Source organism: Hemiscyllium ocellatum, chromosome 5 (genome assembly GCF_020745735.1).
Source record: "Hemiscyllium ocellatum isolate sHemOce1 chromosome 5, sHemOce1.pat.X.cur, whole genome shotgun sequence".
In the NCBI taxonomy this organism is placed as follows: Eukaryota; Metazoa; Chordata; class Chondrichthyes; order Orectolobiformes; family Hemiscylliidae; genus Hemiscyllium; species Hemiscyllium ocellatum.
The window spans coordinates 125,461,191-125,489,012 of record NC_083405.1 but is presented as its reverse complement, the minus strand read 5'-3'; the positions used below and the strand labels follow the sequence as shown (position 1 = coordinate 125,489,012).

The following is a 27,822-nucleotide window of genomic DNA, read 5'->3' as shown; positions in this document are numbered from 1 at the left end:
GTCTTTTGTGAAGATAGCTTGAAACAGGCTGATACGCTTGACGTTGAGGAGGAGGTTGCGCTGGAAACTTTGAAAAATATGAGGACAGATAAGTCCCCTCAACCAGACGGGATATACTCAAGGTTTCTATGGTAAGTGAGGGAAGAGTTTGCTGTGCCTTTGGCGATGATCTTTGTGTCCTCACTGTCCACTGGTGTAGTACCAGTTGATAGGAGGGTGGCAAATGTTATTCCCTAGTACAAGAAAGGGAATAAGAATAAATTATAGATGAGTCAGTCTTACGTCGGTGGTGGGCAAATTATTAAAGATGATTCTGAGAAACAGGATTTATGATTGTTTGGAAATACACAGCGTGATTAGAGATAGTCAGCATGGCTTTGAGAGGGTAAGGTCATGCCTCACAAGCCTTATTGGATTATTTGAGGATGTGACAAAACACGTTGATGAAGGCAGAGCAGTGGATGTGGTGTACATAGATTTTAGCAAGGTGTTTGACAAGGTTCCCTATGGTAGGCTCACTCAGAAAGTAAGGAGACATGGGATACAGGGAAATTTGACTGTCTGAATACAGAATTGGCTGGCCCAAAGAAGACAGAGGGTCGTAGTTGATTGAATGTATTCAGCCTGGAGTTTGCTGACCAGTGGTGTTCCACAGGGATCTGTTCTGGGACCTCTTTGTGATTTTTATAAATGACATGGATGAAGTGGTGGAAGGGTGGGTTAATAGGTTTGTCATTGACACAATGGTTGGTGGTATTGTGGATAGTGTGGAGGGCTGTTGTAGGATGCAACAGGATATTGACAGGATGCAGAACTGGGCTGATAAGTGGCAGGTGGAGTTCCACCTGGAAAAGTGAAGTGATTCACTTTGGAAGGTCAAATTTGAATGCAAAATACAGGGTTAAAAGCAGGATTCTTGGCACTGTGGAGGAACAGAGGGACCTTGGGGTCCACATCCATAGATCCCTCAAAGTTGCCACTCAAGTTAATAGGATTGTTAAGAAGGTATGGTGCGTTGGCTTTCATTAGCAGGAGAATTCAGTTTAAGTGCTGCAAAGTTATGCTGCAGCTTTATAAAGCCCTGATTAGACCACCCTTGGAATATTGTGTTCCATTATGGACGCCTCATTATTGGAATGAGTTGGAAGTTATTAGAGAGGGTGCAGAGGAGATTTACCAGGATGCCACCTGGAATGGACGGCATATCTTATGAAAAGTTGAGGGAGCTAGGGCGTTTCTCATCAGAGTGAAGAAGGATGAGAGGTGACTTGATAAAGGTGTGCAAGATGATGAGAGGCATAGAGTTGGTAAGCTAGAGACTTTTTCCTAGGGTGGAAATAGCTATCATGAGCCAACATAATTTTAAGGTGATTAAGGGAAGGTTTAGGGGAGATGTCAGAGTTAGGGTTCTTTACACAGAGAGTGGTGGGTGTGTGGAATGTCAGATACATTAGGGACATTTAAGTGACTCTTGGATAGGCACATGGATGATAGTAAAATGTAGGGTTTATAGGTTAGTTTGATTTTAGAGTAAGAAATGAAGTCGGCACAACATCAAGGGCCGTAGAGTCTTTACTATGCTGTGCTGTACTGTTCTGTGTTCTATGTATTACTTTGAATCATGTCATTACAGAATCATAGAATTACTACAGTATGGAAACAGGCCCTTTGGCCAACATATCCACACCGACCCTCTAAAGAGTAACCCGCCCATACTCTTACCCTATTATCCTATATTTACCCCTGACCAATGCACCTAACCTACACACCCCTGAACACTTCAGGCAATTTAGCATGGCCAATTTACCTAACCTGCACATCTTTGGATTGTGAGAGGATCCAGAGCATTCAGAAGAAACCACACAGACACAAGGACAACGTACAGTCACCCGAGGCTGGAATTGTACCCGGGTCGCTGGCGCTGTGAGGCAGCACTGCTACACACTGAGAGACCGTGCCTCCCGGGTCTCTGGATTAACATTCTAGCATTTAATACCATTGGGCCATTGCCTGCTCATATATCGCCAAAGTTATATCCCAGAGAACCGGGTTTAAATCCCACCATGGCAGATAGTGGAATTTAAATTCAATAACATAAATCTGAATTAAATGTCTGTCATGATTATGAAACTACCATCAATCGTCATAAAAACTGAGCACCTTTACTAATATGCCTTAGGGAAGGAAAACTGCCATCCTTATCTGGTCTGGCCTACATGCAACTGCAGACCAACAATGTGGTTGACTCTTAACTGCCCTGGCAAGCCACTCAAGGGCTATTAGGCCTGGGAACAAATTGTGACCCATTTCATGAATAAAAAAAAGTTGGTTAACGTACCACTTATTTCAAACATGGGTAACATACTGTGATAGAACACTCCATAGAACACACAAAAATAACAAGTGTGATCAAGACAGGAGAAAGTGAGGACTGCAGATGCTGGAGATCAGAGCTGAAAATGTGTTGCTGGAAAGGTGCAGCAGGTCAGGCCACATCCAAGGAGCAGGAGAATCGACGTTTTGGGCATGAGCCCTTCTTCAGGAATTCCTGAAGAAGGGCTCATGCCTGAAACATCTATTCTCCTGATCAAGACAGGCCCCAAAATTTCTCAGCAAGTCCCCCAATGTTACGGGCACAAGGGATCATCAAATCTCATTAAACTTTACAAGGGATTAATGTTCTTCACTTGTGATCCAGATTGAAACTCCCTTTCAGGAACCATTACACCACAGTCTGCTTCAACAACTATTCTGTTCTATTCCAACGCCCTCCTGTTGTAGATCTATGCCCACCTGGAATCTCAAACTGCACTCCAATATTTATTCAAAGGCACAACTCCAGATTTTTAATGACAATTAGCTTCACAAAGCTGGATCTTCCTTAGTTGTAAACTTGTTTCAGTTAAATTCAGCAAACATTCTTACAGGGTGTTTAACTCTAAGCTGCATTGGAGAAAGTGAGGACTGCAGATCAGAGTTAAAAAGTATGGTGCTGGAAAAGCACAGCAAGTCAGGCAGTATCCGAGGAGCAGGAGAGTCGACGTTTCGGGCATAAACCCTTCATCAGGAATGGGGGTGGGGGAGGGGGTGGTGAGAGATAAACAAGAAGGTCAGGGTTGGGGTAAGGTAGCTGGGAAGGCAATAGGTAGATGCAGGTGGGACATGTGATGGTGATAGGTCAGAGGGGAGGGGATAGATGGGAAGAAAGATGGACAGGTGGGACAGTTCAAGAGGATGATGCCAGATTGGATCGGGGACTTGGGGGGGGGGGGGGGGGCGGGGGGGGGGGGGGGGGGGGGGGGGGGAGTGGGGGTAGAGATAAGGAAACTGGTGAAGTCGACGTTGATGCCATGTGGTTGAAGGGTCCTATGGCAGAAGATGAAGCTTTCTTACTCCAGTTATCGGGTGGCTTGGATTTGGTGTTGGAGGCAGCCCCGGACTTGCATGTCCTTGGTGGAGTGGGAGGGTGAGTTGAAGTGTTCAGCCACAGGGCAGTGGGGTCATTTAGTGAGTGTGTCTCAGAGATGTTGTGCAAGTTGGCATCTGGAGTCCCCAAAGTTGAGGAGACCACATCAACAGCAATGGACACAGTAGATGAGGTGTTTTGATATGCAGGAAAATCTCTGCCGGATGTGAAAGAATCCTTTGGGGTTTTGGACGGAGGTGAGGGCGTGGGTTTTACATCTCATGCGGTGGCAAGGGAAAGTTCTGAGAGTGCAGGGTGGGTGTAGACCTAACGAGGGAGTCACGGAGGGAATAGTCCCTGCAGAATGCAGATAGGGGTAGGAAGGGAAATATATCTCTGGTGGTGGGTCTGATTGAAGGTGATAGAAATGGCAGAGGATAATGTGCTGCATTGTCCTATTAGTGGCACCTGATCACCTGTAAGCCAGGACAATCTTCAAAGCCCTGACCCCAACCCTGATGTCTATTAGCAACAAGAACAACTTTGAGTTCCAACAATAGAGAGATATTAGATTGCTCTTGACAACTTCTCACAGTTTTCCTACAGAGAACCTGCACAGTTCAGTGGTCTTCCCTGCAGTATAACTAAAAATCAGCACCTCTGCCATAGCTTCTAACTCTTTGTTTCTTTTGTATGCTCCTACAGGTATATTTTCAGTCCCTGTCTGTAGTCTTTTGAACTGTATTTCAGTGATCTATGTGCTATCTTACAACAGATCTCTCGTGGTGGGCAGAATTGAATGTTAATACCAACACATGGAACTAAGTATGCCATATAAATTATCAGTCATAGATTACTGGCTTATTCAGTACAAAATAAAAACAACAATAAGTTATCATCACAATCACCAGAGAAAACCTACTAGGAAAACTAACGTGACCAAAGGCTGATGAATCCTTCAGACCCGAGAGTCTTACAGAAATGGACAAATTTTCCTAGAATCGGAAAAGGTCCCAGCAGATTGAAAAATCACAAATGTAACACCACTATTCAACAAAGAAGGAAAAGAGCATGAAACTACAGGACAGTCAGTCAGTTTAACGTACACCTTTAGGTACGTGACACAATTCATTCGTAAGTGGGTTTTAGCGAATTACAGTCTAGATTAGAGTGGTGTTGGAAAAGCACAGCAAGTCAGACAACATCCAAGCAGGAAAATCAACATTTCGGACGAAAGCCCTTCCTCCGGAATAGAGATTATTCCTGATGAAGGGCTTTTGCCCGAAATGTCGACTTTCCTGCTCCTCAGATGCTGCCTGGCCTGCTGTGCTTTTCCAGCACCGCTCTAATCTAGACTGCTTTCCAGTATCTGCAGTCCTTGTTTTTAATCCTTTAGCAAATTACAATCAGGCAGAGTCAATATGGTTTTGTGATAGGTCAATTATGTTTAATTGAAATTTATTAGCATTCTTTGAGGATATGAAACATAGGATGGATGAACAGGACCAGTAGATATTGTGTATTTGGGGAAAAAAAGGCATTTAATAAAACGTCACATAAAAGATAAAGAACTCATGGCATATGAGGTAATAGATTAGGATTGGCTCACGAACACAGAGTTAGGATAAGATGATAAGTTTCAAATTGGCTAACTGTAAACAGTCATGTGCCCCAGCATTAGTGCTATATTAATGATTTGGACAAAGTGATCCAGTGTACTGCAGCCAAGTTTGCTGCTGATACAAAAACAGGTCAGAAAGCAAGTTGTGAGGAGGATGCAAAGAGTTTGCAGAGCCATATATAAAGTGTGTGAACAAAAAAATTGGCAGATGGAGAATATTGTGGAAAAACGTGAGATTCCTAGCTTTAGCAGGAAGAATACAAAAGCACAACATCATTTAAATGAAGACAGACTGCAGAATGCTGTAGGTCAGAGGAACCTGGGTACCCTTATACACGAATTACAAAAAAAGTTTACAGATACAAAAAGTAGTTGCAAAGATAAATGGAAAGTTAGACTTTATGCAAGTCAGAAAGTACTGCTACAATTGTACAGGGCATTAAGTGAGACCACACTCAAGACTGGTTTCTGGAATGACAGTTTATCTTACCAAGGAAGGTTCAGCAGCTGATGTTAATGAAAGATACGATATGCTGCAGGGGTAGATGCCTAAATATTTTCTGTCGCGGGGAGAATAGAAACATAGAAAATGGCAGATCATACAATCTCAGTATCCCACTCCTGCTTTAGCCTCAAGGTCTACAGCCAAACTCTCCTTGAATATATCTAATGAACTGGCCCCAGCAGCTTCCTGTTTGAGAGAATTCCACAGTTTCACAACTCTTGTAGCAAAGTTCTTCTTCATCTCAGTTCTGATTGGCTTAGGCTGTGACTCCTAGTTCTGGACGTTCCCAACACTGGGAACCATCTTTCCACATCTTGCTTGTCCAGTCCCATCAGGATTTTACATGCATTCCATACATGTAGAACAAAGGGACACAGTTTTAAAAAAAGTCTCTCGTTTAAGAAAGGTATATTGAGGAATTTTGTCTCTGAAGGTCATAATTCTTTGGAATTCTTTACTGCCAGTAGAATTGGAGACTGAATCATTAAGGCAAAGTTAGACAGACTTTTCATTGACAAAGGAATCAAAGAGCATTGGGAACATTTGGCATGGGCTTTATTTACAATGACAGTCTGTCTGACTACACATCAGAAGGTCTTGCATTTAAAATCACCTTTAAGTGTCTTGTGGCACACTGATAGTGTCACAACTTCTGGGATAAAAGATCTGGATTTCAGTCCAATCTGCCCTGGACATGTGTCATAGCATGTCAGAATGAATCGATTCTCACAGCTGCTTCACATAACACAATAGCTTATTAATAAGTCAACCAGCACATACCTTCCTTCTCCTCCCCAGGCTCCATTGGGCGTAACAACAACTTCTCGAATGGCATCCGTCTCACTGTTATAAACCATCAGTTTCAGTTGCTTTCCTTCATAGCTTTCAATCAGGTTGAAAAAATCTTCAGTCTGGTTAATGAAAGATGCATTTCTTTTTTAAAGCAAAACCTTTCCCATTTCTTCCAATGTTTTGACGCAAAAATCTCAATGAAAAGCTGAGTGTGGGTGCATTTTAACCAAAAAACAAACGTTTCCCCACATAGATCAATTCGCAAAAAAAACTGATAAATTCTTTTGAGACATGTTTTGGGAAGAAGTGGTGTCTGCAGTACAACTGTTGAGTTAAGAATAATTATTCATTCACAGAACGTAGGTGCCATGAGGCAAGGTCGGCATGTACTGTTCATCCTTTAGCAGCCGTCAAGGAAGAGGTGGTGAGCTGTATCTGAACCGTTGCATTCTACATGGTGAAATTATTTCCACAGTGCTGCCAGGAGGGAGCTCCATAATTTTGACGCAATAAATAACTCATTAGGCACATGCATTAACCTAAAGGACTCCTGAAGCAGATATCAAAACAGGTATCCAAGCCATACACAATCCTGACATGGCACTATATAAATGTTCCTTCATTTCTGCTTGATCAAAATCCTGGAACTCCCTTCCTGATTGCATTGCAGGTGTACATTTCCCCACACAGAAGATAACAGTTCAAGAAGGGAGCTCACCAACACTTTCTCCAGGGCATTTAGGGATGGATAATAAATTCTGGCTTAGTCAATGTTGTGAATTAATAATAAACATCAAAGTATGTGTGGCTCTGCAATTCTACAACCATTGGGATTCCTGCAGAAGTTAGTGGCTAATGAAAAAGAAGAGCTGTTGCTCCCTTGAATAAGTTATTCCTTATTCAATTCCAAAATAATTTAGTCAAGGCATCAAGATGCTAAGCAGTTAAACCTGTAAGCAGCTAAACAATGAATTCTCTGCTGCTAACAGCTAGGAGCCTTTTAAGTAAGTCAACTAAATGAAAGATGATCTACAGAAACGAGACTCCCTGTGTCTCAAAATCTGGCTAGATTGGCTGCAAAAAACAGTCTCTGAGCTGACACATAATTCAAGGGCCCAATATTAGCTTTGACATTTCTGTTGGTGGTATTATGCAAACAAATACAAACATAATGCATTTTGCATTGTGAGAACCGTTTAACATCAGCATTACAACTGGGAACAAAGAAATGCGATGCAAATATGTGAAGTGTTACTCATCAATGTCAAAGACAATTTCAAATTAAACTTGATTTAACTAACCAAGGTGATGCATGATCTACATCACCACTGCCCCAACCCTGGAAAAAACACCCTGAAAGTTTCAACATTTGCAGATGAGAATACAGTTGGATGTACGGTGAACTGTGAGGAAGGTAGTGGGAGACTTCACAATGATATAGACAGACTGGGTGAATGGGCAGACACTGGACAGAAGACATTTAAGGCAGAGAAATATCAAGTGACATTTTTTTGTCAGCAGAACAAGACATGATGAAATAAAGGCCACATTTCTACAGGTGCTGTAGGAGTAGACAAACCTGGGAGGATATGTGCAAAATCTTTGAACACAGCAGAACAGGTTGAGAAAGTGATTCAAAAGGCATACAGTTTTATAAATAGTGGCTGAGATTAGTGCTCTGTGCACCAAGTGTGGGGATAGGAAACCTCAGGGACGATCAACTCCCCATCCCAACCACTGAAGAAGCTCACCAAATCAATCACCAATTGAGTACATTAAAGTGCTGACCAGCAACCTTTGTGTTCAATCAGAAATCTAGCACTGAGGTCTCACCCCAACTAAAGCTGCCTACTAATAAAATTCTGGCAGTCTTTGGGACCTTAAAATTAATCCAGTGTTGAAGTGCAGTGAATGTCCCTGGTGGAAAAAGGCTCATAAATAAATTACATATGAATTCAGAACAACTTACTACTCGCTCAAGAAATCAGTAAGAAATCCTCAACCCACACACAGCCATATTTAATTGAAATGTCAAGTGGCGTTTGGTGCTACCACGCTCACTTAATATTCCACTCCAGAAACATGAGCACATAATCGATGCTGATAGCTCACTACAGTAATGAGGGAATGCTGCACAGTCAGAGGTGCTGTCTTGCAGATGACATGAAAAGGAGGCTGCCTGCTCTCTCAGGTGGATGCCAAAGATCCGTTTCCTTTCAACTATTCATGCCCCAACCAACACAATAGATTACCTCATGATTGCTCGCATTATATCTTATGGTGTCTCATTACGCAAAACATGGCTTCTCTGGTTTCCCCCTGATTTGACTCCCAGAAATATCCACTGTCTCCACTGGTGGAACCTTTGAGCAAATTTCTCACTCTCTAGCAGGATGGCTTAGGAATTCTGGTCAGGCAGGAGCCAAGAGTGCAAGTACATTACAGCCTGGCTGGAATCTAAACCCATAGGTAACAGTCTCAGACTATGGCATAAATGTATCCTCAAGGTTCATTACCTCTTGCAGCACTTGATCAGCGCCTATAATGTAATCAGTTTGTGGCTTGAGACCTGCCATTGCTGCTGGAGAATTTGGTTCAACATCCTGTTGAATGAGAAAAGAGTGTGTGAGGGTGGAAAGCATTGTGATGCTGCCTTTATCGATAAGCGTGACATTGTTTAGCCAAAGCAGCACAAGTCCAATAAGACAAATTAATTTTATTTTCATAGAAAACAGAAATCAACTCAAACTCAGTAAAATACAGCAACACTAAACTGCAAACTCAACCTCATAATTCACAGGCAGCAACAATAATTCTCAGTTGCATTTTCTTTCTAATAAGATATATTGGTGACAATATACTCAAAGATTCAAATCCCAATACTGTCACGATGGGACACACTGATCTACTGCAGTACTCCTGTAAATCACAGCATTTTGGTCAACCTGGTATATAAAATGACCCAACTTTGTGGACCCAAAAACTATTTTAGCTTTTTTTTTGCACACATGTGACATGCAAATGAACAGCACTTTTCAGCCAGGTCATGCATTGTAGTCAAACCTCACTTTTCCCTGCACAAAGACATGTTTTACTACGAGGTGACTTGTCAGTTGCAAAGATGAACAGGAGTTTAATATTCTGTATGTTGGATGATGATGACGACGACATGTAAAAATGGCAACCCCCCACCCCAGAACAGGGTTTCATCTTTAGTGTGTAAGTCGACATATATTTTGGAGGCTCTCTTGAGGCTTAAGGACCAGCAACTATGGTAATCCATATCACCAATACTGTCAGGAAGTTGTTAAGCATTTTTGGTTGCCCAATGTTCTTGCTACCAGCTGCATGATTATTATGGTTATATTCTTGTAAACGATGAGGTTATTGTTGGCAACGTCAGCATTTGTTATCCATCCCAAAAATTATTGAACTGGGTGGCTTTCAAGGCCACATTAGAGGCCATTTAAGAGCGAACCACATTATAGTGGTTCTGATGTCATATGTGGGGCAGACCTAAAGGACGGCAGATTTCCCTTCATAAAGGACATTAGAGAAGGAAACAAATTTTACAATTGATATTAGCTGTCACGGTCACCATATCGGAGACTAGTTTTATACTCCAGATTTGATTTCCAATGTTGAGTTGGAATTTGAACCGTGAGCCCAGAGCATTAACCTGGGTCTTTGGATTACAAATCCTGTGACATTGCCACTATGTCACCATCTTCCCCACCGAGAAAGAACTCCAGAAATCAGACTAGATAACTCTTAGCTCAATCAACAACAGTGAAGTGAGGAAAATGGAGCAATGCAGAAGAGTTCACAACAGAGGAATACAGTGTTTCACCAGGTTACAGGGCTGAAGACAATCCCAAAGATAGGGAGAAGATGAGGCTGTAGAAAGAATAGAACATATGATTTAGAGCTGTTGCTAACTCTTGGGAACTGCTGTCAGTGAGCACAGGGGTTGTAGGCTAAGATGGTCTTGGATCTTTCAATGGAGAGCAGTGCTTCAGGAAGCTGAAGTATAAGTGGAAGGTGGGACTACAGCTAGGAGAGCAATGAAGTATTCAACCCTTCAAAAATTATCCCTTATTAAGAAACCAAAAATATGTATGGTTTATAACAATATATTGCATTGACTTCACACTCGAGGCACTACCTTAAGTTCCTCTTAAACAGCTTGTATCATTTGTTGTTCACATATACTCACCAGCACATGCCAGATATGTTCATGGGCACCTTCAAAACTGCAGAAGCGAACACTCGCTCCCAGCAGACCCTGACCACCCCACATGTTATTGGGGATGACTTCCACCTCCCGAATCCTTGCAGCTTTCATATTATACACTTCCAGCTTCACTGGTTTCTCCACATTGACAACCAGCAGGTCTTTAAAAGTGTCATTGTCCTTGTTCTGGAAAGTGAAAACATTTTTTAAACCACTTAACAGTTGATTAATTACAACGTTACACTGGTTTTCTTCAAGAACTGTAGCTTAGCTGATAACATAGCTGTCAATTAAAAACTAATGAGGAATGCGAGGTGAGAGAAAACATGTCACACAGTGAGTCGTTAGGAACTGGAATCTACTGCCTGGAAGTTTAGTGGACGCAAGTTCAACTGAGGCTCTCAAGGCGGTATTGACTGATTATTGAATAGAACCAATATTCAACAATGAGGGGGTTAAAGCAGGAAAATGGCAGGAGGAAATGGTGCATAGTTGAAGAGCCACAATGAGCCAAATGGCCTCCTCCTGCATTGTTACACTTCTGTGATTTTATCATAACCATATAGCAATATCATAGCAGAGTTACTTTACAGTAGACTGTGCTTTGTCATAAAATGAAGTCTTTCATAAAATTGTCAATAGTTAAATTTGGACATATAAAATTTTCAAACTAGGTCCACTCAAACTGTGAGAAAAACTTATTGCTGAATTCTAGATTTTGAATCCTCAAATCCAGGTTACATCTCAGGTCATCATTTCAATGCACCAAATGTTGTGGTCACTGTTGACGATGATACCAGCAGTAGCAATACATGACAATACATTAAAAGTATCACAGAGGAGAGTACGATTGGCTAATGCTTTCGTATTACCCAAAGTGTGGTTCATTCAACATGCTTAGTGAACACATGAATTGCATGGGTTCAAAAGGCGAAATAAAATATGTCTGTGAATAGCTCTTACACAAACAAGACTTACCAGTCTGGTATTTCCTATGGCCAGAATAAAATCAAAGAATGGCTCCAAACCTGCAATTTGAGCTGGGGAATTATCTTGTATCTGCAATGAGAAAAGATAAAAATATTAAAAATTCCACACCAAAACCAGAATTCAATATTTTATCCTGGAACCAACTGTAATGTACACCATTTGAACATCGTTTCCCAATAAATTTTAGGTGCCTTTTAAAAATTCACTGACACGGCAGGAGCTTTATTGTTCAATATGAGCTGCCTTCTACTTTCTTGAACCACTAAGATGTGCAGTGAAAGTTTTGCCAGAGTGTAGTCGGGTAGGGAGCTCCAGGATCTTGAACCTGGGTTGAAGCAAATGACCCACACTAAATAACCTAACAGATTTAAAACAATTTGCCAGCAAGTGAGCCAATCTCACGTTTCCCTCAAAACCACATGCTCGCCTGGAAATTAAAGAAATAGAACTGAGAAAACACAAATTAAAGGACTAATTTTCCTGATTCTCTGGTTATGCAGCGTCATGATTTGTAATGTAACAAAAAAACTCAAGTTCATAACATTGAAAAGAGTATGTTCTCGACAATTGCTAGCACACAAACAATAATGAGCAGGAAAAGTGTCTCTGCTTGACCCAAACTATGGGCAACCTACCAACATAAAGGTGATATCTTATATATTACCATATACACATTCCCCCAACATGCCCAAAACCATGTTTGCACCTGGAAGTGAAAGAAACAGAACTGAGAAAACACAAGTTAAAGGGCTAATTTCTACTTCCAATTATTTGAGCTTCTGTTATCTGAGCTTTTTTGAGATCAATAAGCAAAAACTTGATCCCTCAGTCCAGAGATGCTCTCAACGTCTTAAACTGAATGCAACTACCAGTTCACTTGCATGCTTGTGTATCTGTGTGTGTGTGTGTTGTGGGGGAGGGGAGGAGAATGTGCGCATGGTGCATGTGTATGTTCCACATGAACTCATGCGCTGGTTTGAACTCCGTTCATAAGCTTCAAGAGAAGAAAATTGTGGGGCCCTAGAATGCCATTCCGCAATAACTCTAAGTTAATATCAGAAGTAATAGCTTTGGCAAATAGAGTTAACAAGAATCCAAAGGATTTTTTTACAATTATATTAAGGACAAAAGGGTAACTAGGGAGAGAATAAGGCCCCTCAAAGATCAGCAAGGTGGCCTGTGTGTGGAACCACAGGAGATGCGGGAGATACTAAACGAATATTTTGCGTCAGTATTTACTGCTGAAAAGGACCTGGAAATAGATGGTGATATCTTACAAAACGTCCATATTGCAGAGAAGGAAGTGCTGGATGTCTTGAAACGCATAAAGGTGGATAAATCCTCAGAACCTGATCAGGTGTACCCTAGTACTCTGTGGGAAGCAAGGGAAGTGATTGCTGGACCCTTGCTGAGTTATTTGTATGATTGATAGTCACAGGTGAGGTGCCAGAAGACTGGAGGTTGGCTAATGTGGTGCCACTGTTTAAAAGGGTGGTAAGGACAAGCCAAGGAACTATAGACCAGTGAGCCTGACCTCAGTGGTGGGCAAGTTGTTGGAGGGAATCCTGAGGGACAAGATGTACATGTCCTTACCTTTGGAAAGGAAAGGACTGATTAGGGATAGTCAACATGGCTTTGTGCATGGGAAATCATGTCTTACAAACTTCATTGTTTTTTTTGAAGTAACAAAGAGGACTGATGAGGGCAGAGCAGTGGACGAGATCTATACAGGCTTCAGTAAGACATTCGACAAGGTGCCCCAAGGCAGACTAGTTAACAAGGTTAGATTTCATGCAATACAAGGAGAACTAGCCAATTGGATACAGAATTGGCTCATAAGCAAAAGACAGAAGGTGGTGGTGGAGGGTTGTTTTTCAGACTGGAGGCCTGTGACCAGTGGAGTGCCACATGGGTCCACTACTTTTCGTCATTTATAAAAAAAATATTTAGATGTGAGCATAAGATCATAGTTAGTAAGTTTGCAAATGACACCAAAATTGTAGGTGTAGTGGACAGCAAAGAAGGTTACCTCAGATTACAACAGGATATTGAGCAGATGGGCTAATGGGTTGAGAAATGGCAGATCGAATTTAATACAGATAAATGCAAGGTGCAATATTTTGGGAAAGCAAATCTTAGCAGCACTTATACACTTAATGGTAAGATCCTAGGGAGTGTTGCTGAACAAAACGGCCTTGGAGTGCAGGCGAAAGTGGAGTCGCAGGTAGATAGGATAGTGAAGATGGCATTTGGTATACTTTCCTTTATTGGTCAGAGTACTGAGTACAGGAGTTGGGTGGTCATGTTGGGACTGAATAGGACATTGGCTAGGCCATTTTTGGAATCTTGCAAGCAATTCTGGTCACCTTCCTATCGGAAAGAGGTTGTGAAACTTGAAAGGGTTCAGAAAAGATTTACAAGGATGTTGCCATGGTTGGAGCATTTGAGCTATTGGGAGACGCTGAACAGGCTGGGGCTGTTTTCCCTGGAGCGTCGGAGGCTGAGGGGTGACCTTATAGAAGTTTATAAAAACATGAGGGGCATGGATAAGATAAATAGACAAAGTCTCTTCCCTGGGGTGGGGGAGTCCAGAACTAGAGGTCATAGATTTAGGGTGAGAGGGGAAAGATATGAAAGAGTCCTAAGAGGCAACTTTTTCACGCAGAGGGTGGTACGTGTATGGAATGAGATGCCAGAGGGAGTGGTGGAGGCTGGTACAATTGCAACATTTAAAAGGAAACTGGATGGGTATATGAATAGGAAGGGTTGGAGGGTTATGAGCAAAGTACTGGCAGGTAGGACTAGATTGGATTGGGATATGATATCAGCATGGAAAAGCTGGACTGAAGAGTTTGTTTCCATGGTGTACATCTCTATGACTCCAAGTACAGCTGTGCAACGCATCATCTTACATACTACCTCGAAGAGAATTTGATGAAGAAAGTTCAATTTTTCTTATTTAGCTTTTTTTCTCTATTAACCTACTTTCTTAATCAACCTGTTCAGAGATGTTATTACACATGTCTGGAGTAGATGGGACCTGAACCTGCACTTCCCTGGACACAATAACTGTGATTCAAGAGGGCCCTGAAAGAAAGTCCAACATGAAAAAGGCATAACAAACATCTGTGCCCTATTTAACTGAGCACTCACCTCTGACTACCAATTATGATGACTATCAGTCAGAAACACATCAGTAAAATGCCCCACTACATAAGACCAAAAGACATAGGAGGAGAAGTAGGTCAGCTGGCCCATACATTGCAAAGGGTGTTAGGGATTCCTCCACAGCTTGTACTTGCTTAATAACAAGGCTGTTTCCAGAAGTTGACATGTCGTAGCTGCATCAAGGGTGTAAGAATCTCAAGAAAAAGAACCTTACACTTAGGATTGTTGGAAGTCATTCATCTCAGTCTCTGGACATCTCTGCAAGAGTTCCATAGAATAGTGACCTTAGCCTAATTATTTTCAGCTCCACTATCATTGCCTTCGTTCTATCATAACGTAAGAAGTGGAGACTTTCACTAATATTCACAACGTTCGTTTCATTCTTGACTCCTCAGATGTGAAAGCAATTTCTGCTTGACTGCAGCAACATGCAGAGATTCACCAAGGCTCCTTAAATAGCACCTTCCAAACCACGACAGCTGCCACCTCAAGGATAAGGACAACAGACACATGGGAGCACGCACCTCCAAGTAACTCACCAACCTGACTTGGAAATATATTACCAGGGCATAGTCCAACAGGTTTAATTGGAAGCACACTAGCTTTTGGAGCTCCATTCCTTCATCAGGTGATTCGATGTGGTGCTTCGAAAGCTAGTGCTTCCAATTAAACCAGTTGGACTATAACCTGGTGTTGTGTGATTTTTAACTTTGTACACCCCAGTCCAACACCAGCATCTCCAAATTATGGAAATATATTGTTATTCCTTCAGTTGAAGTCCTGGAACTCTCACACTAATGCGCATGTGTACCCCTTCACCAAATGGATTGCAGTATTCAAGAAAGCAGCTCCCCATCACTTTCTCGGCATCTTAGGGATGAAAAAATCCCAAATCCCATGTACGAATAAAAAAATTTCAGTGGTTCCTGTTCACAGGACAGCTGGGATGATTCTTCTGCTGATCAGAACACTGTTTCTTAGTCTTCCTTCTCCAAATGATTTCACTTGTGTGCAGCATGTATATGGTGGCCAGTTCACACATTTAAGTCTCTGCCTTACAGGTTAAGAACCACAGCTTACAGCAATAGCTGAGGGGGGATGGGAAGGAAGAGGAGAGAAGTGGCTACCTTCAGACTGGATTTTTTTTTACTACAGGGTAAAAACAGCTCTTTTGCCTCCAGGGTCCAATCGGTTTTGCCAAAATATTCACAACCTCAACCCAAGATTTTCAGTTACCTGAGAATAGTTGTTGTCAGGCAGAAGGTTTTTTGCCATCAATAACTAGTCACTAGTCCAAACACCAACCAGTTTCTGATTGCTGGCAGAAACTCCACTTGGCCACAACTCCCAGCTTCAGGTCATTTGTAATCTTCTCTCACTACTGCAGTAACCAACTGCTGGCTACACAGCACTTAACAATGTGTGTTAGGTTCCTTGCTTTTAAAAGGGCTGTAGTCCTTCAACAATTCTTAGTTTTCAAAACTGTCCTTTTCTCATTTCAGTCCACAATTTAAAATACAGAAACATAATTAAAAGACCGGTCTTTACACTGGATTTAAGCCATCCCTCTCCATTGTATCAGAGCTATCTGTAATGAACAGAGCCACCTCTCCACCTTTCCTTGGCATCCTGTCCTTCCTAAATGTCATATATCTTCCCTATTCAGGTTCCAAACTTTCATATCCTGCACTTTCCCTAAAGCTGTCAGATTATGCATATTCATCTTTTAATGCTATATGCATTCATATAGTAAGTCTTTAATATATTACTTTTTATATTACTTTTATGATCTCTAGCTTTACCATTGATTTACTCAGAGATTTACATTTCCAACCCTTTCCATCACAGCCTATCATTTCCCATACTGTATTAAGAATTTGCTGTCTACTCTCGCCTCAACTCTTAGATTGATTGCATCTTCATAAATTTAATCACCTGCCCATACTATTCACTTTAAAATCTTCTCCACTTGAGTCCTTAAAATTGTGAATGCTGCTAAGGTCAGAATTCGAGGAGTGTAGATATCTTCGATCGCTGGAGTTTGGAGGAATAAGAACTTTAAAATCAAGTGTTACTTAACAGGAAGCAATGTAGATTAGTAAGAACAGGAGCAGGCTAGAATACAGACAGCCAAGTAGGGATAATATTCAGCTTACAGAGAGTATGATGTGGGACACCAGCCTGGAGTATGTCAGATCAATCAAGTCATAGAGATGCAGCACGGAAACAAACCCTTCGGTCCAACCCATCCATGCCAACCAGATATCCCAACCCAGGGCTTTTGCCCGAAACGTTGATTTTCCTGCTACTTGGATGCTGCCTGACCTGCTGAGTTTTTCCAGCACCACTCTAAGCCAGTCTTGGGTTTCCAGCATCTGCAGTCCTCGTTTTTACCTAGATATCCCAACCCAATCTAGTCCCACCTGCCAGCACCCAGCCCATATCCTTACTAAACCCAGATGACTTTTAAATGCTGCAATTGTACCAGCCTCCACCACTTCCTCTGGAAGCTCATTCCATGCATGCACCACCATCTGTGAAGAAGTTGCCCCTTAGGTCTCTTTTATATCTTTCACCTCTCACCCTAAAGGTAAAAACAAGGACTGCAGATGCTGGAAACCAGAGTCTAGATTAGAGTGGTGCTGGAGAAGCACAGCAGTTCAGGCAGCTTCTGAGGAGCAGGAAAATCGATGTTTCGGGCAAAAGCCCTTCAACAGGAACAGAGGCAGAGTGCCTGCAGGGTGGAGAGATAATGAGAGGAGGGTGGGGGCGGGGAGAAAGTAGCATAGAGTACAATAGGTGAGTGGGGGTGGGGACATCCTAAACCTATGCCCTCTAGTTCTGGACTCCCCCACCCCAGGGAAAAAGACTTTCTCTATTTATCCTATCCATGTCCCTCATGATTTTATAATTAGGTCACCCCTCAGCCTCCGATGCTCCAGGTAAACAGCCCTAGCCTATTCAACCTCGCCCTATAGCTCAAATCCTCCAACCCTAGCACATCCTTGTAAATTTTTTCTGAACCTTTTCAAGTTTCACAACATCTTTCCAATAGGAAGGAGACCAGAATTGCTTGCAATCTTCCAACAATGGCCTAACCTGTACTCAATACTCTGACCAATAAAGGAAAGCATACCAAACACCTTCTTCATGATCCTACCTTCCTGTGACTCCACTTTCAAGGAGCTATTCTGGAGCTAGCAAAGGAATGACAATGAGCTGTAAAAGGGGGCAAAGCCATTCGATGTTACAGAGATGGAAGCTGGCTTTCTTAATAGTGTGCTGTCAGATGTGTGGTCAAAAGCTTGGGAAGCCACGTGGTTGGACAGCCAGATTAGTGCCTACAGTACAGGGTTCGATTCCAGTTCTGGCTGAATTGGATTCATAATGTGCCTCCTTGGTGTAAGTACGGTGGAGATGGTGATGTGTGTTGGACCTGCCTCTGAGCAGGGAATTCAAGAACAAATCAGAATTGACAGGTGACCAATCTGGAACCCTCAGTCTCAGGCCAACAATGTTTATTCCATTTTGGATACAGTGATTGGAGTTTCTAGCAGCCATGCACAAGTGGACACCAGTCTTGCTCCTCAAGTAATGCATAGGGTTACCTGTTTACAGAAATATCCTCCCACCCTGCCCTGAAACTCTACAGAAACTCTGGCAGAGAGATTGTGATGAGATGTTGTAAATTTTGTCAGGTGCACTCTTGGTCACAAGATTCCAAGGTTCAAATTGCATTCTCGGGCTTTCAAGCCAAAATTGAGATGACACTCCAGAACGGTTCTTAGCGAATGCTGCATGGTCAGAAGGGACATTAAACTGAGTCCCTATCTGTCTGTCAGGTGGATACAAAAGATTCCGTGGCACTTATTCAAAGAACAACAGGAGATGTCTTCCCACAGTCCTGACTAATATGTGCATCTCGGCCAAAATAAACAAATCCTATCACGGATTTATGGACATGAGCAGACTGTTCCACTCTAAAGTGGAAGCAGCAAAGTCAACCTTGATCTGAAGGAACTGTCTAAGAAGCTATTTGTGACAGTTAGTTCAGTACAAATTGGTTGCCGCATTTCCTACCATGACAGCTATAATCCAAAAGTACGCCATTAACTGCAAAGAACTTCAACACAGCCAGTAATGGTAACAAACAAGATATAAATGCAAGCATTTCCCCAACAGCAACCAAGGCTTCTATAAGAAGATTGAGTTACACTCTTCCAAGTACTGAACGTGATTATAGTCAAGAGAGCTGTACAGCACAAAAACAAACAGTACAGCCCATCCATGCCAACGGCATATCCTAAATTAACAGTGATTGGGCATGACATGATTGGATTGTAAGTTTAATCCTCAACATTAATTTCTTAGGCTATTTCAAACTCGCTGACACTCTCCTTCCACTCAAAGCAAAAACCCATTTATTAATTTGGTTAATTAAAATCAAAATGCTGCAGATGCTGGAAATATGAAATAAAAACAAAGTGTTAGAGAGAAACTCAGCAGAAAATGGAGACAGAGAGGGAGCGTTCTAAGTTCAATATCAGAAAAAAGTGAGGACCGCAGATGATGGAGACCAGAGTCGAAAAGTGGGGTGCTGGAAAAGCACAGGTCAGGCAGCATCCGAGGAGCAGGAGAATCGACATTTCAGGCATAAGCCCTTCATTTGGAACTCAATCGTCCTGGTGAAGGGCTTGTGCCCGAAACGTCACGCAACATCAGGTTCTAGCCCAACAGGTGTATAGCACTAGCTTTCAGAGCACTGCTCCTTCATCAGGGAGATGTGGAACAGGACCGTAAGACACAGAATTTATAGCAAAAGACATTTTGCTCCACAGCTACCTGATGAAGAAGCAGCGCTCCGAAAGCTAGTGCTTCCAAATAAACCTGTTGGACTGTAACCTGGCATTGTGATTTTTGTCCACCACAGTCTAATACTGACTACTCCACAACTTTTCCAGCCCACACTTTTCAACCAAGTGCAGTGTCACTCTTCTTAAGAACTGATTCCTACTAATTTTCTATCTACATGCTTTATTTGCAGATATCCCCACTCTCTGCAACTGGATCCTCAGTTTCCTGATCCACAGAACACAACCAGTGAAGATTGGGGACAATATTTCATCCTCACTAACACTCAACACTGGAGCCCCCCAGGGGTGCATATTCAGACCCCTACTGTACTCACTGTATACCCATGACTGTGTCACCAAATACCAGAGTAATGCCATTTACAAGCTCGCTGATGGCACCACCATAGTCGGTCGGATCTCAGATGGCGACGAAACAGACCACAGATGGGAGGTGGAAGACCTGGAAAATGGTGCACTGAGAACAAACTAGCTCTCAATGTCAGCAAAACCAAGCAACTCATTATTGACTTTCGGCGAGATGCCCCCTCCACATTAACAGCACAGAGGTGGAACGAGTGGAGGGTGTCAAGCTCCTGGGAGTGGTCATCAACAACATGCTTTCTTGGACTCTTCTTGGGGACAGACTGGTTACAAAGGCCCAACAACATCTATTCTTCCTCAGGCAGCGGAGGAAATTTGGCATGATGGCAAATACTCTTCGGGTAAAAAATGAGGTCTGCAGATGCTGGAGATCACAGTTGAAATGTGTTGCTGGTTAAAGCACAGCAGGTGAGGCAGCATCCAAGGAACAGGAAATTCGACGTTTCGGGCATAAGCCCTTCATTTGGAACTCAATCGTCCTGATGAAGGGCTTATGCCCGAAACGTCGAATTTCCTATTCCTTGGATGCTGCCTAACCTGCTGTGCTTTAACCAGCAACACATTTTCAACTGGCAAATACCCTTGCCAACTTTTATAGGTGTGCCATCAAGAGCATTCTGGCTGGACGTATCACACCCTGGCATGGCAGCTGTACCATTCAAGATCGGAGACAGATACAGAGAGTGGTGAACTCGGCCCGGACAATCACAAAGGCCAGCCTCCCATCTACAGAATCCATCTACCAGGCCCGGTGTCAAGGAAAGGCTGTCAGCATTCTCAAAGATCCGTGGCAATGTTTTTCTACAACCTGTACCATCGGGGAGAAGGTACAGAAGCCTGAACATAGGCACCAGCTGCTTTCTACCCTACAGTTGTTGGAATACTGAATGGACTCACAAACTCTTAACATTCGCCTGTACCTGTATTTTTGCTTTTCCTGCTATTTAGCTATTATTTACTTATCAATGCTATTTAATTATGGGATCTGCCTGCATTGCTCACAAGACAAAACTTTTCACGTACACGTGACAATAAATTCATTCCAATTCAATTACTCCTATTAAAACACACACACAAAATTTTCTATCACGCCTGTTGTGAGACATCTCTAGTTGTGTTACTGGTTGGTTTCTGAAACCCACACAACCTCTCAACTGCATTTTATCTAAACACACAAACCTCAATCTTAGGATTGCCAAACATGACCTAACATTCCTTTAAGAAATCTATGCTGACTGTATCAATTAACCCACACACTTCCAGATGCTGACTGGTTTCACCTTGAATTATGGATTCTAAAGTTTTACAGACACAGACAAACTTCTGAATAGTTACCTGACAAAACGTAACATTTTTTTAAAACAGGAGATGCCACATCAGCAATCCTCTAGACCTCAACATTGGAAGTTTCTGTGGATCTGTCGCCCCCCCCCCCCCCCCCCCCCAGGCAAAACAATGGAACACTGCAAAATCCACCAGATCCAATCAAACCAAAAATCATTTAAATCTTAACTTTAACTCAAAGTGAACGCGTGTATAACAAACAAAATATCATACAGTCTGTGTGAAGTTATCAGCCCTTAAATGAATGCACTCAGAAAGTAATCGTTTGTGCCACTTTAGGAGTTTAAGTGTGCATTTTGGAGCAGGACTCGTTTTAATTTTGGAGGGAAAACAAACTAAAGGAAAGTTTCTTTAGGAGTTAGTCCACGAAGCAATCTCATGAAAGGGATAAATGTGAAAGGAATTAAATAACGAGGACAGGTGAGGGCGTGTTGTTATGTTTCTAACTGGAGGATAGCAACAAGATCCCGGGGGCAGCTCGGTCACTTCTGACCGGCTCCGGGTCTCAAGGGACAGGGTCCCCCTGGGGATGGGATGGGACTGGGACTGGGTCCCCCTGGGGATGGGATGGGACTGGGACAGGGTCCCCAGGGGCATAGGACAGGGCCCCCCCGGGGATGGAAAGGGACAGGGACAGAGCCCCCCCCACCGGGGATGGGACTGGGACAGGGCCCCCCCCCCGGGGATGGGACAGGGACAGGGCCCCCACCGGGGATGGGACAGGGACAGAGTCCCCCCCCGGGGATGGGACAGGGACAGGGCCCCCCCCCCGGGGATGGGACAGGGACAGAGCCCCCCTCCGGGGATGGGACAGGGACAGGGACAGAGCCCCCCCCCCGGGGATGGGACAGGGACAGAGCCCCCCCCCCGGGGATGGGACAGGGACAGAGCCCCCCCCCCGGGGATGGGACAGGGACAGGGCCCCCCTCCGGGATGGGACAGGGCCCCCCCCCCGGGGATGGGACAGGGACAGGGCCCCCCCCCCGGGGATGGGACAGGGACAGAGCCCCCCCCCGGGGATGGGACAGGGACAGGGACAGGGCCCCCCCCGGGGATGGGACAGGGACAGGGCCCCCCCCCGGGGATGGGACAGGGACAGGGCCCCCCCCGGGGATGGGACAGGGACAGGGCCCCCCCCCGGGGATGGGACAGGGACAGGGCCCCCCCCGGGGATGGGACAGGGACAGGGCCCCCCCCCGGGGATGGGACAGGGACAGGGACAGGGCCCCCCCCGGGGATGGGACAGGGACAGGGCCCCCCCCCGGGGATGGGACAGGGACAGGGCCCCCCCCCGGGGATGGGACAGGGACAGGGACAGGGCCCCTCCCGGGGATGGGACAGGGACAGGGCCCCCCCCCGGGGATGGGACAGGGACAGGGACAGGGCCCCCCCCCGGGGATGGGACAGGGACAGGGCCCCCCCCCGGGGATGGGACAGGGACAGGGCCCCTCCCGGGGATGGGACAGGGACAGGGCCCCCCCCCGGGGATGGGACAGGGACAGGGACAGGGACAGGGACAGGGCCCCCCCCCCCCCGGGGATGGGACAGGGACAGGGACAGGGACAGGGACAGGGACAGGGCCCCCCCCCGGGGATGGGACAGGGACAGGGCCCCTCCCGGTCTCCCCGGTAACATACACAATGGAAGTTCCTGATGTACCGGCCACACCGGAGTGAACTCGGGCTACCGGCCCCGGCCTCTACACACCCCATAGACGTGGTAGCCCTCGCTGCCGCTGCTCTGGGAGCCTCCCATCCTCGGACTCGGTGCCCCTCCGCTCCGAACCTCCAGCCTCCGGGGAGCCTTGCCCCCTTCCGCCGGACTCCGGAAACATCGCCCCCTTCCGCCGGACTCCGGAAACATCGCCCCCTTCCGCCGGACTCCGGAAACATCGCCCCCTTCCGCTGGACTCCGGAAACATCGCCGCCTGCCGCTGGTCTCCGGAAACATCGCCCCCTTCCGCTGGACTCCGGAAACATCGCCGCCTGCCGCCGAACTCCGGAAACATCGCCCCCTTCCGCTGGTCTCCGGAAACATCGCCCCCTTCCACTGGACTCCGGAAATATCGCCGCCTGCCGCCGGTCTCCGGAAACATCGCTCCCTTGCGCTGGACTCCGGAAATATCGCCCCCTTCCCTTGGACTGCAGCAATGCTGCCCAACTCACTCCCCGCAAGTGAGTTGAGACAAAGTTAAAAATCACACAACACCAGGTTACAGTCCAACAGGTTTAATTGGAAGCACTAGCTTTCGGAGCGCTGCTCCTTCATCAGGTGGTTGTGAACTATCGGATTGTAAGACGCAGAATTTATAGCAAAAGTTTACAGTGTGATGTAACTGAAATTATTTATTGAAAAAGACCTGGATTGTTTGGTGTGCCTCTCATCTTTTAGAATTACCATGTAAATCGCAGGAATTTATAAAAAGTTACACGCTCAAGTGAACTTTAACAATTGGTGTCTTGTCGGCCCAGGTAGTGCATTGAAGGTGTGAGCTTCCCTGTGAGGCTGTCTGTACCACAATGTTCGGACTGATTCTAATCTAAAAATCAGATTTACAGAGTCTTTGACAAAGGGTCAGTTAGACTCGAAACGTCAGCTCTTTTCTCTCGTTACAGATGCTGCCAGACCTGCTGAGATTTTCCAACATTTTCCCTTTTGGTTTACAGAATCTTACATGGATTCATGCAGTTTTTGAGCAAAGTAGAATGTAATTTCGAAAGTACAGATTCACCCCACAAACTTATATGTGTATGTGTGCATGTAGGTGTGTTTTGGGGTGAGGTTATGGGTGTCGGTGAGAGTGTGTGTTATGGCTCAGTGTAAAGGGATATAAGTCTGTGAGAGGGTGTGTGTGAGAGTGTGGGAGTGTATGTGTGAACGTATGAGAAAGGTTCTGAGTGAGTGTTTTTAGATTAGATTAGATTACTTACAGTGTGGAAACAGGCCCTTCAGCCCAACAAGTCCACACCGACCCGCCGAAGCGCAACCCAGCCATACCCCTACATTTACCCCTTACCTAACACTACTGGCAATTTAGCATGGCCAATTCACCTGACCCACACAGCTTTGGACTGTGGGAGGAAACCGGAGCACCCGGAGGAAACCCATGCAGACATGGGGAGAACGTAACTCCTGTGTCTACAGGAGTGTGTACGAGTGTGTGTAGGAGTGGCTATGTGTGGTGTGCATGAGTGTGTGTGCAGGAGTGTCTGTGTGGGAGGGTGTGTGTGTAGGAGTGAGTGTGTGAGTATCTATCGGTGTGTGTGTATAGTGCAATGGAGTCACCTGTAGAGTGACACGAACCCAAGGTCCTGATTGAGGCCATCCTCACTGGTACCAAACTTGGTTATCAGCCTCTGCTCGGCCACTTTTCGTTGTTGCTTGTCCCCAAGTCCACCTTGGAGGACGGTCACCTGAAGGTCCGAGGTCGAATGTCCTGGACCACTGAAGTGTTCTCCGACTGGGAGGGAATGCTCCTGTCTGTTGACTGTTGTGCAGTGTCTATTCATCTGTTGCTGTAGCCTCTGCTTGGTCTTGCCAATGTACCATGCCTCAGGACATCCTTACCTGCAGCGCATGAGATAGACAATGTTGGCTGAGTCGTGTAAGTACCTGCCATGTACATGGTGGGAGGTGTCCCCACGCATAATGGTGGTATTCGTGTCCACATTCTGACACGTCTTACAGTGTCTACCGTAACAACGTTGTATGGTAATGTCCTGAAAGCCAGGCAGTTTTCTACAAACAATGATCTGTTTGAGGTTTGGTGGTTGTTTAAAGGCAAGCAGCGGAGGCGTGAGAAAGGTCTTGGTGACGTGCTCCTCCTCATTGTTAATGTGTTGTAGGCTGCGAAGAACATGGCATAGTTTTTCAGCTCCTAAGAAGTACTGGACAATGAAGGGTACCCTGTCGGTTGCAGCTCCTGTCTGTCTCCTGAGGAGGTCATTATGGTTCCTTGCTGAGGCACATTGGAACTGACGGTTGATGGGTTGACCATCATACCCCATTCTTATGAGGGCATCCTTGAGTACTTCCAGGTGCCCATCAGTTACATTACCCTGTAAACCTTTGCTATAAATTCTGTGTGTAACAATCGTATACTCCAAAGCCACCTGATGAAGGAGCAGCGCTTTGAAAACTAGTGCTTCCAAATAAACCTGTTGGACTATAACCTGGTGTTGTGTGATTTTTAACTTCATCATGTGGTTGTGGAGTGTAAGATCATAAGACACAGAATTTATAGCAAACGATTACACTGTCATGCAACTGAAATGATATATTGAACAAACCTTGATTGTTTAGTACCCATGGGGATAGCCTCAACTGGGACCTTAGATTCATGTGACACTACAGGTGAGCCCACTGCACGATACACTCTCTCACACATGCGCAAACTCCTATGGACCCACACACTCACACAGACCTTCTCTCATACATAAGCTGTCCCTCATACACCCTCCACACTCACCCTTTCACAGAGTTATACCGCATTACACTCTCACACTCACCCCCACACTCAGCCACATGCACACAATCACTTGGTCTCCACTAGACACACACAAACACACATAAGTTGTAGGGTGAATTTTACTTGCAGAATTTCATTTTATTTTGCTCAAAAATGGCATAAATCCATGTAAGATTCTGTAAATCCCACTTTAGAAATAGAATCAGTCTGACTTAACATTAGGACACAAACAGACTTTAACTTCACACCTTCAGTGAATACCTGAGCTGAGATGCACCTATTGTTAAAAGTTCTTTAGAATGTAACTTTAAAAAGTTCTGGAATTTACAGATGAAGGAACTGAAACTAACATGATCAATCTAAATGTAAGCTAAATTTGTTTAAACTGCAATCCTGTTGCTATAAATTTTGTGTGTTATGATTCTGTTCCACAACCACCTGATGAAGGAGCAGTGCTTTGAAAGCTAGTGCTTCCAAATAAATCTGTTGGACTATAACCTGGTAAAAACAATGACTGCAGATGCTGGAAACCAGATTCTGGATCAGTGGTGCTGGAAGAGCACAGCAGTTCAGGCAGCATCCAACGAGCAGCGAAATCGACGTTTCGGGCAAAAGCCCTCTGGTGTTGTGTGATTTTTAACTTTGTCTACCCCAATATAACACCAGCACCTCCAAATCATGGGTAATTTAGCATGGTCAATCCATCTAACCTACACATCTTTGGAACTCTGGAGGAAACCCACGTAGACACAGGGAGAATGTGCAAATTCCACCCGGATAGTCACCTGAGGCTGGAATGGAACCCAGATTGCTGGTCTTGTAAGGCAGTAGGGCTAACCACTGAGCCACCATGCTGCCCTCTAACTCAACATGCTTCAGCTCAACAGAATAGGTGCCAAAATTACTGGTTCACTTATTGACTTTGCCAGAGTCAGCCTGCCAGGTTTAAAATTTAAAATTCACGTAAACCCAAGAGATGGCTTTCAATCACTTGGAGTGCATTCTTCATGCCAACCAACCCAATACACTCCTCTCATGCAGTATAAACATTTTTGAAAATTGTCCTGGTGAGTACACAATGATAAGCTCTGACAATACCCAAGCTCTTCTTTCTTTTCACTTTTCCAAATGGCCATTCTTTGTATGGGTCCCTTTCTCATTATCTTCCATCACTTGAGAATTTTTTAGCAGAAGGTTCAAGAACCAGAGTATCAATTTCAAGTGAATATGACAAAAGACATTGACACCCTTGGGTCAGACACTTTTATTCTGATAAAACCTGAAGTTGTCTTGGGGCAGGGATTTGAATCAATTGAAACCCACACCCCAATTCTAATCGATTAAAGACTTAATAGCTATTTAGGTTTGTTCAATAAGTAGTATGACCCTTTGACCTTTTACTATAGTTTCTGCATCTGATGTATTCTCTCACTCACTACATGAGGAAGGAGCAGGGGCTCTGAAAGCTTGCAGTTTCAAATGAACCTGTTGGACTATAACCTGATGTCATGTGATTTTTGACATAAGGAACTAAGTTTTTGTTCAGTGACTGGAATCTGGAACACACATCTTGAATATAGAGTGGAGGCAGATTAAATGGCAGCTTAAAAAAAATGAGCCCTTAAAAAGGGAAACTTTGTGCAGGGATGGGGCTGGGGAATAGCATGGAAGACAGGCTGACAGCTGGATATTCAAAAGAATGACCCCAAGTACGAAGGACCTGTCTTATGAGGAATGGTTGAGGATTTGAGTTATAAAGTCAAACAGTATCGAAATAAGCTCTTCAGCCCATCATGTCTATACTGACCAACAAATACCAAACTACACAAATCCCATTTACCTGCACTTGCTCCATAGCCAACTACGCTCGGATATCTTAAGTGCTCACCCAGGTGCTTCTTAAGTGTTGTAAGAGTACTTACCTCCACCACCCCCTCTGGCAGCACACCACACACATACATATACATAAACCTTCCTCAGATCTCCTCTAAAGAAGAAGTTACTCATTCCCTTAAATTTGTGCCCTCTGGTTTTAGATATGACTGTCATGGACAAGATAT

The 27,822-nt window shown here is 44.3% G+C and overlaps 1 protein-coding gene across 3 annotated transcripts in view; it reads right to left on the bottom strand.

Annotated features, from left to right (window-relative positions):
* The window catches only part of LOC132815852 (Golgi reassembly-stacking protein 1-like), a 36,178-nt gene extending 13,063 nt beyond the window's left edge, over nt 1-23,115 (bottom strand). The window contains exons 1-5 of one of the 3 annotated variants that reach the window (XM_060825163.1): nt 23,002-23,115; nt 11,537-11,617; nt 10,541-10,744; nt 8,841-8,927; nt 6,313-6,443 (exon numbers count right to left, since the gene is read on the bottom strand). In XM_060825163.1, coding sequence (XP_060681146.1) covers nt 6,313-6,443; nt 8,841-8,927; nt 10,541-10,744; nt 11,537-11,617; nt 23,002-23,049 — 551 coding nt within the window. In that variant the 5' untranslated portion in view covers nt 23,050-23,115. The remainder of the gene's footprint in view (nt 1-6,312; nt 6,444-8,840; nt 8,928-10,540; nt 10,745-11,536; nt 11,618-23,001) is intronic. The other 2 variants (XM_060825165.1, XM_060825164.1) reach the window with 2 other exon arrangements.
* Between the last annotated feature and the right edge of the window lie 4,707 nt (nt 23,116-27,822).